At 52.7% G+C, this 11,295-nt stretch overlaps 1 protein-coding gene across 1 annotated transcript; it reads left to right on the top strand.

The window, feature by feature from the left end:
• The first annotated feature begins 368 nt into the window (after positions 1 to 368).
• Positions 369 to 3,257, top strand: GPR84 (G protein-coupled receptor 84). The gene is made up of 2 exons (XM_010964423.3): positions 369 to 1,119; positions 1,540 to 3,257. The coding sequence occupies exon 2, from the start codon at positions 1,548 to 1,550 to the stop codon at positions 2,739 to 2,741; it is 1,194 nt and encodes a 397-aa protein (XP_010962725.1). The 5' UTR covers positions 369 to 1,119; positions 1,540 to 1,547; the 3' UTR covers positions 2,742 to 3,257.
• The last annotated feature ends 8,038 nt before the right edge of the window (positions 3,258 to 11,295 follow it).

The raw sequence follows: 11,295 nt of genomic DNA on the forward strand, positions 1-11,295 counted from the left end.
CCAGATAGTAAATATTTTAGGTTGTACTGACCAAGAGGCAAAATTGAGGGTATCATGTAGGTACTTACACGACCATTTAAGGTGTGGGTACAGCTCAGTGGCAGAGCATGTGCTTGGCGTGCACAAGGTCCTGGGCTGAATCCCCAGTGCCTCCCTTAAGGGAAAAAATAATAATAAATTAAAATAAAATAAACATATGAAAAAAATTATAATAAACAAAATGTAACCATTTTTAAATGAAGGAAAACATTCTTGGCTCACGGCCCATACAATGACAGAGGGTGAGGCAGATCTGACCCAAAGGCCAAGATTTGCCCACCCCTGGTTTGGAGAACCAATTAGGCATTTATGTATTTGCCTATCTGTCTCCTCTGCTAGACTGTGCACAAGCCCACATACCATACCTTCTTGTATCCCCAGGGTCTAGCTCAGAGTCTGACACATAGTAGGCACTCAATTCTTATTTTTGGTGAGTGAATGGATGAACAAATCAATGATTAAACGGGAGCCTGATTCCCTGTGGGGACGGAAAGTCAGAATCCTAGCTGTTTCATTTCCCACCTTTCTTCATCTGATTCCTCTTCTCAGATGTGAACCATCTCCAAGTTCTGGACAGACAGAAGGCAGGGTTCTCCCAAAACAAACGCAAGGCTTCTGGGGTGCCTAGAGTCACACCTGGAACTTGGTCTCGTCCTTTGGCCCCTTAAGAAGTGGCCCAGATATTCTGATGTTCTCTGTCTCTGTGTCCCTACAATTCTCGACCATGATCTTATAGGTGTTCTGCCAGGCAAATAGAGGAAGGAAACAGAGCTTGGGTTTCAGGAAGGAGAAAGGAAGGAGTGAGCCACCTCTGAGGTAAGTAGTAGGGAAATTTCAACAGGGAAGCCCAGATTTCGCTAGCTAAAATCTAGATAAATAGAACAGAGGCAAGGGAGGAAGTAGCTGAGGTTGAGTAACTGGGGAGTTTCGTATTATTTCTGTCCAATATAATAGGAGACATGAGAGCAGAGCACCTCCTTGTCTGAAGCCTGGCTGCCCACCAGAAAGAACTGCTCTTGGGCGCGGTGGACTTCTGGAGAGAGATTTGAAGACTGGGAGACTTGGGTAACTACTTTTGTGGTGGGTGTACTTTTACATTCCCTGACTCCTCATCTCCCAGGTGGTAAAAACAGAAAAAACTGAGGCCTGGATGTGTGTGTGGCAGAGCGGGGCAGAGTCAGGGCAGCATCCTGACTACAGAGGAGAGGGAACTCCTGGGTAGTCTTAAGGGACAAGGAAGGAATTAGAAAGGACAGAGGGTGCTGGTATTACTGAGAGGATCTGGATGGATATTGAGAAGGCCTGGAGTATGGAGTAGACAGAAACTAAGAGTTAGATAAAAATTTGGGAAAATCTTTGAGAATGGGGAAGGAAGGGGTTAGGGATCCTGTGATGAAGAGGCCTGGGAAAGGCTCCAGAGGCTAGTGAACTCCCGGAGCAGTTCCCGTTCAAGGTTAGGTTCTGACTCCCTCTTCCTCTTCTATCCCCCACCCCTTCTAGCCTCCGTCATGTGGAACACTTCTGATGCCAACTTCTCCTGCTACCATGAGTCCGTGCTGGGCTATCGTTACGTGGCAGTTACCTGGGGAGTGGTGGTGGCTGTGACGGGCACTGTGGGCAATGTGCTCACCCTCCTGGCCTTGGTAATCCAGCCCAAGCTCCGCACACGCTTCAACCTGCTCATCGCCAACCTCACAGTGGCCGATCTGCTCTACTGCACCCTTCTCCAGCCCTTCTCTGTGGACACCTACCTCCACCTGCACTGGCGCACCGGTGCCACCTTCTGCAGGATCTTTGGGCTCCTCCTTTTCACATCCAACTCCGTCTCCATCCTCACCCTCTGCCTCATCGCCCTGGGACGCTACCTCCTTATTGCCCACCCAAAGCTCTTTCCCCAGGTTTTCAGTGCCAAGGGCATAGTGCTGGCACTGGTGAGCACCTGGGTGGTGGGTGTGGCCAGCTTTGCTCCCCTCTGGCCTGTCTATATCTTGGTGCCTGTAGTCTGCACCTGTAGCTTTGATCGCATACGTGGCCGGCCCTACACCACCATCCTCATGGGCATCTACTTTGTGGTTGGGCTCAGCAGTGTCGGCATCTTCTATTGCCTCATCCACCGCCAGGTGAAGCGAGCAGCGCAGGCGCTGGATCAGTACAAGCTGCGCCAGGCGAGCATCCGCTCCAACCATGTAGCTGGGACAGACGAGGCCGTGCCTGGTCGATTCCAGGAGCTGGACAGCGGGTTGGCATCAGGAGAGCCCAGCGAGAGGATTTCGTCTGAGCCAGCTAGTGCTGCCACCACCTCCCAGACCCTGGAAGGAGACTCATCAGAAGTGGGGGACCAGAGCAACAGCAAGGCAGCTAAGCAGATGGCAGAGACAATCCCTCCGGCAGCGCCTGCCAAGGCCAGGCCAACCAAAGGAGCCCAGAGAGCTCAGGACTCTCCGTCAGAGTTTGGGAAGGTGACACGGATGTGTTTTGCTGTGTTCCTCTGCTTTGCCCTAAGCTACATCCCTTTCCTGCTGCTCAACATCCTGGATGCCAGGGTCCGGGCTCCCCGGGTTGTCCACATGCTTGCTGCCAACCTCACCTGGCTCAATGGTTGCATCAACCCTGTGCTCTATGCAGCCATGAATCGCCAGTTCCGCCAGGCCTATAGCTCCCTCCTAAAACAAGGGCCCCAGAGTTTCCGTAGGTTCTACTAGAACCGTATCCCCAGTCACCAGAATCTGGGACTGTCTCCTCCAGAACTAAAGGAACCGACTGGTATGGAAATAGACGAAAGTAAGACTTGTGGGAATTTTCATAGACAACCTCTCCCCAACCCCCAAACCAGGCCCCTCCATCCCTTGCTCGACATTTAAACCCTAGGCTGCACCAGGTGCATTATTAATTATTAATAAATGAATCCCGTCCTTTTCATGCTCAGGTGTGATTTGTGGGGAAGAAGGAAATAGGCCAGCATTGGTTTGCTGCTGGAACTTAATAGTTAAAGATTTGGAGGACCTAGGTTAGAGCAGGGGCAGGAAGCAGGCGGCCTGGGACATGGTCATCAGCTGAGGAGTTTCCAGGTATAAAAATGTGAGCTGATTTAAGAGGATTAGCCCAACTTTCTGTTTAACTACCTAGAAATGGCCCCTGCCTCTAACCACTGCTGCCATGATTCCCAATCTCCACGAACAAGTTTCTCCAGCGCAAAAAGTTTTGTAATCCAGCTTTGATGGCCACTCCAGTGAATGCACCCCCACCCCCACCCCACCCACCGGCCCTGGCCCTATCTTAAGAGAACGGTCATGGAAGAGGACTCCTTGCTCTGTGAGATGGAACTGAGCTTCACTGAGGCAATAGCAGATGTTCTACGCAGGACTCTAGCTGCCTAGCAGGAGCAAGCTGATTGGAGCTAATTCACCTGGGCTCTGGTCTCTCGCTTCCCCTAGACTTGCCCTTGTCATCCTGGGTTATGAAAGCAGAACAGAGACTCTAGTTAAGAGGCTCAGGGGCCAGGCTGAGGGGAGATCATATCATTCCCTTCCTTCAGCATGACCGACATCCTGTTTCCCGTATGCGTGTGCCTGTGCGTGCATGTGCCTGTGCATGCACAAGCGCGAATTTAAAGCACCTGTGGCCACCAGGTGACGCTAGTTCTCTGTGCTTCCTTTCTGGCTTCCCTGTTGAGGACGAAAGGTGTCAGCAAGGCTGAGAGTCCAGAGATACCACCCCTCTCCTGGCCAGCATGGGTAGAGACCCAGGGATCTGCATCCCTCCCTCATCCCTAAAGCTTAGGAAGAAAAGTGAAGAATAAGACACTTATTATTCACAAGACATTTGTTGTCTACTTGGCTGGGGTGGGGGGAGCAAGATGGGCACTGGGAACAGAATGCTGAGAGTCCTGTTGATGGTGATGCTGCTCTGGGTGCATGCTGTCCCCTCCCAGCCCCCAAGTCCATGGTTTGAGAGAACAAAGTGCAGTCCAAAGAGATTAAGATGAAGGGAGAAAGAACTCTAGTTGGGGTGAACAGATTGATACCCTCACATTTCAGGGCCTGGGAATCCTGCCTCCTAATGCAGAATGTGTGCTTCTGAGTGTCCTCCTCCCACAAAAACCACAACAGCCTGTACTGAGTCAAGGTCAGGTGATGGAGCCAGGGGCTCAGACAGGTGGGGTGAAGAGGAGGACCAATAAAGAACATCAGTCTGGGAGTGTAGAGACCAGGGCTTCAGTCAAGGCCTCTCTGATTAGTTCTGTGAATTTGGGCAGGACCCTGGACCATTCTGGGCCTCAGGTTTTCCCATCTGTACAAAAACAGAGGTGGGGTGCACTTTTAGCATGAGCTCAATGCTATCCTAAATCCTGTAAACATATTGTTTTGTGTAATCCTCACAAAATTTACCGTATCTATTATAATCTCTTTCCTACAAATGAAAAAAATTGAAGCACAAATTGGGTAAGCAATTTGTCCAAAGCCAAAGGGCTAGTAAGTGGTATGATTGTGATCTGAGGGCCAAGAGTCTAACTTTAGTACCAGTTCACATGTCTAAGTATTACAGGACCACAGCCTTTCTGCAAGTAGAATCAAGTGACCAGATGATTCCTAAAAATCCTTCTTGCTCAGACCTTCTAAGATTCTGAAAGTTGAGAGTTCTCTGAAGGGTTGTAAAAGGCTTCACTTTTCATATTCCTTGAAGGCAGTTCAAAAGCTTTGGCAAGTAGAAAGGAGCAGCAATAGGGATTGAGGTTAGACCTCAGGAGGGACTTCCCGATTATCAGTCACTGGAAAACATGACTCAGAGGACACAGGAGGAAACCCTGGAGTCTGAGATCAGAGGGGACAGATCTTAGCAAGTAAGCAACCACATCCTCTCTCACCCTTCACAGTCCACGCACCTATCTCAGCCCCCCGCCCGCCCCTCCCTCCCCTCAGTCTCGATAGCCTCTGAGTGAGGGAAAAGAGGCAAATTCTCTCTCAGGCTTTCTCCCTCTTGCGAGTGTGCCTGGCGACTGTGTGCCCGCGCACGCGGTCTCTCGTGGTGCCGAGCTCACGCGTGTCTCGGGGAAGTGTATGCGTTGGTCTTGGGGAAGCGCATCACGGGGGCCCTCCCGAGCGTGTCGGTGTCTGTCTCTCTTTTCTCTTTATCTCTGTCAGTTTCTCTCCCGAGCCCCAGCTCTATCGCTGACTTTCTGACGCTATCTCTCAAGGCTCCTCTTTGTCTCTCTCCATCTGTCCGTCTCTCCTGTAGGCTGTCTTCGTCGCTTGTACCTCCGTTATCGCCTTTTTCCTCCTGAGCTCGTTCTCTCCCTTCTGCCCCCCGCCCGCGCTCCCCGCGCGCCCTCCCCGGTCCCCCGCCCTGGCGGCTCTAGCTCGTCCGCACGCTCTCTCTCTATCGCTGTCGCTTACAGGCAGATTTATGGTCAGCCCAGGGCCTTTCATTGGCCAAGCGCTGACAGGACTTGATTTAACGCCGCCTCTCATTGGCTGAGCTTGACAGGCCGATTTACGAGTCACTCTGCCATTGGCCAAACCGCCTTGACCCTGATTTATGGCTCGGGGGCGGCGGGGAGAGGGGGGCGCAGCTGGGGAGTGAGGATGCCCCTCCCCCTGCACCGCATCCGTCTCCCTCTCCCCTACTTTTTCACCCCTTGCTCCCCCTCCCCTCAAGGAACTGCACTCGCTCTACCTGTTCCTCAAGCCCTCTCCTCCCTTCTCTTTCATCCACCGGGAGGGGAAAATGGGGTGTGGTGGTGGTGGGAACTGAAGCATACAAGGGGGCCAGAAGGGGTAAATAAGAATAGAGGAATCTGACGGATGGGGTAGGGTAGGGCAGGGAGAGAAAAGGAGATTGGAGAGGGAGAGAGGATCCTGAGCTGAAGAGCGAAGGGGAAACTGAGGGGGAGACAGAGAAAAATCTAACCTGAGGAGAAAAGAAGACTGAGGGAAAGAGGGGTGTGAGGAGAAGAAGGGAGAGACTGAAAAGAAAGGGCTCGTTTGAGGGGGCAAATGGGCAGAAGCGCGGAGATCTGGGCACTGACAGAGACTTTTCTTTCCAACCCTCTCTACCCAGACTGAATGAAACGAAAATTTCCTCTTCAGACAATGGCTCTGAAAAGGGAGAGACTTGCAGGAGCAAAGACGTAGAGGAAAGCGCAACAGAGAGGAGAGAGAGGGGCAGGAAAGAACTGGAGGGAATAGCAGGAAAAGAGGGAGGGAGACAAATAGAGAACTAATGGAGAAGACAGAACTGAGGTTGGTTTTTATTGGGGGTGAGAAAAGGCTCATCTCCAGAGGAACTACTGAGAGCCACAACTCCTGCTCCTCCTCTCAGTGAAGACCCCTGGGCGTCTGCCTGGGGGCAAGTCAGACACCTCCCCCAGTAGATGTTCTGCTTCCTCAAGTCTGCAATAGGCTCCCCTTCCCTACATCTCACTCCTCCCCCTTGCCCACCTCCCCAGTTAAATTTATGAGTTCAGGGCTGGCCTTCAGGAATTAGGAATATTTATGCTTCTTTGAGAGTGAGGTTTCGAAGGTGATAAATAAGGGGCTATGGGGGGGCAGCTGGGGGCTCCTATTTTTAGCGTGGCCACTTTCCCAAGGCCCCCACCCACCAATTCCCTCTCATCCTGAGCCAGAGAAGGGAGCATTGAGGGAGGTGGGGAATGGGTTTCAGATATCAGGAAGGGGGTCTGACTATCCTAGAGAGCCCCTCCAAGGACTGCAGCTTTGCAGCAGAAAGGATTGAAGGCAGATGGGGGAGGGACTTTCCAATGATCCTGGCATTCTTATAGCCCCTGGAGTGCAGTTACTGCATTTCTGCAGAAGATGGAGAGAAATGGGGGAGAGGCCAGTTTCCCCTCTGCCCTCCTAAAATCAGTTGCTGAGGAATAAGGGAGAGGAGCCAGGAAATTCAAAGGCAGGCCTCTCTGGCTTGTCACCTCCCTCACAGGGAGAGGAAGATTTGAAATCTCCCACCCCCCACAGACCACAGCCTGGGTCCCTGGGAAAGGAGGCTAGGAATGTGGGGCTCAGGGCATCTCCTAGGAGTCTCAGCCCCCAACCTGTCTACCCCTACTGCTGGCTGAGAATTAAATACAGCTAGTAGTTCATGATACCCCTTGCCCTAGGCCTCCAAGAAATGAGGGAGGGAGAGAGGATCTGTCCTGTGGATCCACATGACTTCAGCCCTCAACTCCAGGAGCCATGTCTGTACAGCCCAGCCCAGGAGCTTGCTCTGGGCTTGGGAAGATAGTGAACAAGAGGGGTGGGTGTCCATGATATAGGGGGATCTAAAGAGAACAGAGAGAGCTGGGGAAGAGCCACCGCCTCCCTACACACACAAACACACACACACACACACACACACACACACACACACACACACACACACACACACTGTGCTTTCCATCCACTGTGGCCTCAGCAAGGTTGGCCACAGTGTTCGTTCGTGCATGTGCATGTTTGTACTGGTGCACACATACACACCAGACTGTGCTGCCTGGAGTGGAGAAAGGAGGGAGAGAAAGGTCTAGACTGGCCCTTTAAGAGCCACTTAGGGTCAGAAAGCCTGGGCTACAGAGAGGGGAAGGAGCTGATGTCAGAAGACGGATGGGCAGCAAGATGGGGATTGATGCTAATGGGGGAGTTAAAGCTAAGTACCCAGACACTCAGAGGGCAGAACTGCAGATCTGTCTTCCTTATGCTCACCCCCTCCCCAAACCTAGGCTGTAAATCTGCCTTCTCAATTGGGGGAAGGGGGAGTGAGGAAAAACGAGATGCTCACTTCTCTCTTTTCCTGTTTTTTTCTTATGCTGTGCAAACCTCCCCAATTCTTTTGTCCTCTCCCAGTCTCTTCTCTCAACCCATGAAACCTTCACACTGAAATTTCCAATTTTTGGCTTTCCATCGGGATTTGAGGGGGTTGTTTCAGTTTGCAGAAGAGTTTCAAAAGAAACCCCAAGAAGGTCCCCCTCACCAGGCCCTGGGTGGGAATAGCTTGGTGGGATTGTGGTGAGAGACTTGGAGACTGGAAGCTCCCAGATGCCTTGGTTTGTCCTCCCTCCATCCTCTTTTCACTTGGAGGTAACTCTAGGTAGGAGCCTTTTCCTGGGACAGGAGGGTAAAGGCAGGAAGCAGGATGTTGGGTGCCAGGAGCCAGCAGGGACACAAGAGCTTCAGAGCTGGGTTGGTGGAGGCCTCTGACACACTGAGATTCTGGAGGGGCCAGTGGGCCTCCGAGAGTGGCCAGGGAAGCCGCAGGAGCTGTCCACCAGAAGATATATGTCTGCTTTCTCGGAAACTCCTGGATCATACCGTTCCCTCTCCTTGAGCACACACCCTGCCTGCTGAGTAGAGACAATTTCAGGCCAATAGTCTATTTACTGTAAAGGCAGAGTCCAGCTGCTCCTCATACCTCTCAGGAGACAGTCGGGATGGCAGGGAGGAAGGCATTCTCAGAGGGGCCAGAGCTGGTAACCCTTGGGGAGTTCCGGTTCTTCTTGTACTTCCTTTTTCAGAACCCATAATCACCCTTCTCTCCCTCTTTATAGCAATCGGGACCTGTTCTGGAGAAGTCCCTCTGTGTTAGAGAGGTTCCTCTCCATCTCAGCTGTTGCAGTGCTAAACCTGAACTCCTTTCTAGTCCTGGAAACAATGGGTGCCTGATTGCTGCCTGGTTTCCAGATCCTCCCTGGTATCTGGTATCTGTAAGAGAATGACCCTAAAACATCAATCTCATCTCTCCCCTCCTCCCAGGTTTTCCTTCAGAGGCCTACAATCACCTCAAGGCCATCCTCTCTGTTTCCTAAGTCTTCAGGGACAAAGGAGAGAGCAAGGTTAGAGTGGGAGAAGGGAGGGGGAAAGTCGTTAGCAGGAGCCATTGGAACCCAGGCTTCCAGCCTCCCAGCATCTGGGCAAGCACTCCCTCCCATCCCAGGGAGGTCAGCCATTGCCCTCAGCCCTGGTCTCGGACTGCTTCTCTATCCTGGTGATAAATCCTGTCTTTGTCTCCCCTCCAACCCAGGCCCCAGGCGGCTGGGGGTCAGAGGCTGGGGGAGGGGTCAGTGTGGAGGAGGGAGGGATACAAGGAGAGGGGAAGAGAAGATGGACAGGAGCAGCTGGTGAGCAGGCATGGGGGCCGCACAGTGAGGGGATAGGGCCTCTTGATTCTACAGATCCTGACTGCACATTCCAGCAGGTCTGCATTCCAAGTGAAAAAGCCAGGATTCCTTGGAATCCTGGAAATACCTTGGGAATGGTCCCTGGAGCATCAGGAATACTGGGGGCGGGAGGGGAGTCAGGGAGGGGGCCTGCTGGGAGAACGGGGAGAATGAGAACATTGTGGGGATCATCTCTATACCCACCACAGATCCCTATGTGCCTGTGCCCTGCATGTATGCACATAGACAGACACACAGACACACAGAGCACACATGTAAGATTTACAGCCCAGCAGGGTGAGGGAGCCCAAGGGGGCCAGCCTGCCCACTGCCTGGCCCCTCCCCAGCTGCCTTCTCTTGCAGTGACTTTCGTAACTCCATCTCTCCATCTCTTTTTCTCTGCTCTCAGCCTTGCCACTCTCTCTGTGTGGGTTTCTCTCACTTTCCCAGTTTGCTGTGCTGCCTTTCTGCTAACTCTCAGCCTCTGTCCTCTTGGTCTCTGTTACTTTTTCTATCTCATTTTGCTTCTCTTTCCATCTTCCTGTCCCTCTCCTCCCACCTCTTCTAATTCTTTGGACTCTCCATCCATCCTGTCCTACCATCCCCTGATCTCACTGATACCCCAGAGCCCTTTGTCTGGCCTGGGGAGGGGGTGGGGGGACAGTCAGTTTGCAAGGAGGAACAAGAAGGAGAAAGAGGCTGGGGTCGGGGAGACAGTATAGCTCAAGTGGTAGAGCACATGCTTAGCATGCATGAGGTCCTGTGTTCAATCCCCAGTACTTCCTCTAAGAATAAATAAATAAACCTAATTACCCCCCCCCACCCCAAAAAAAGAAAAGTGTCTCTAAATGAGGCCCTGCTTTGGATGGGAGGTCTGGGATCATACTTTGTTATGATATGGGATGGGAGGAGGTGGGAGGCCAGGTGACCAGGAGAAAAGTTCAACAAGGGGAGGAGGGGTGAAGTGGGAGAGAAGAGAGATTGACAGTGAAGAGACACAGAAGGGCAAACACTAAAGAGACTAAGGGTTCCCTTGCAGTGTGTGTTTTGGGTCAGCCTGAAGGGGAGGAGCTGATGGGGGCATCTACTGAGTCCTGTTGAGACACAGATCCAGACACAAGAACCGGAGACCCAGCCAGAGAAATAAAGACATGATGTCCACCCGGCAGCCACAGTTCTGAGCTCTCTTGCCTACCTGGGAAGGTCTCACAGACCTCCTTCTCCTCTGCAGACAGTCTTGGAGGGCTGGTTCCCTCCCCGCTCACCTCTTACCCCGCCTCCCCCGCCCTGGCCCATCAGGGAGAATGACATCAGCTCTGGCTGCCAGTGTCCTCGGCCTGCTGATGTACTCTCCCCTGGGTGAAACACAGGCCAACAACCTCTGTCCCACCCATTTATTCTCCAGTGCAGGAGCTGGGGTTTACACAAGCCAGCACCCCGGGGTGGGAGTGGGAGGATGCTGTGCCAGGAAGGCCTTTGCAGGATGAGGTGGAAAAAAAAGGGGGGCCTGGGTACCAGGGGGAGGGAGAAGGACTGGAGGGGGGCATGGAGAAAGAGGGGCTGCAGCACTAAATCACCCTGTGGGGGGGCTGTCTCTGCCTGAGCTCAGTGGGGTGGGGAAAGGATAGATATTTGGGGAGGGGGAGAGAAGAATGGGGAGTCGCCACATCTGGCAGGCAGGTGTCTGGCACTGTTCGGGCTGTAGTCACTTTCCCAGCCAAAGGGGAGGATGGGGGAGAGGGCAGGAGGGGCTTCCCAGGGTCCCTTGTGGAAGAGGGAAAAGCTCACAAACAGAGACAGAGGGCCAGAATCAGACAGCAAGAGACCAAGGGAGGGAGATAATCAGACCCTGCTCCCCAGTCTCTGCTTGTCAGTACTGGGGACAGGTTTGCTCGTGGTCCTAAAAGAAAGTTGTTGGCCAGAGGACTGGGTAGGCCAGAGCACCAGACTCCTATTCCTAGTGGGAAACAGAGAAGGCAGGCAAAGTTCAAACCAGGCCAGGCTGGGGAAACAAGCTCAGAGAACTCAAGTGTGAGGACTGGATAGAACGCCATTCTCCACACCATCACTGATCAGCAGCCCCCAACTCTCACACTGACATGACCCCCCAC

Source organism: Camelus bactrianus, chromosome 12, assembly GCF_048773025.1.
Source record: "Camelus bactrianus isolate YW-2024 breed Bactrian camel chromosome 12, ASM4877302v1, whole genome shotgun sequence".
Taxonomy (NCBI): domain Eukaryota; kingdom Metazoa; phylum Chordata; class Mammalia; order Artiodactyla; family Camelidae; genus Camelus; species Camelus bactrianus.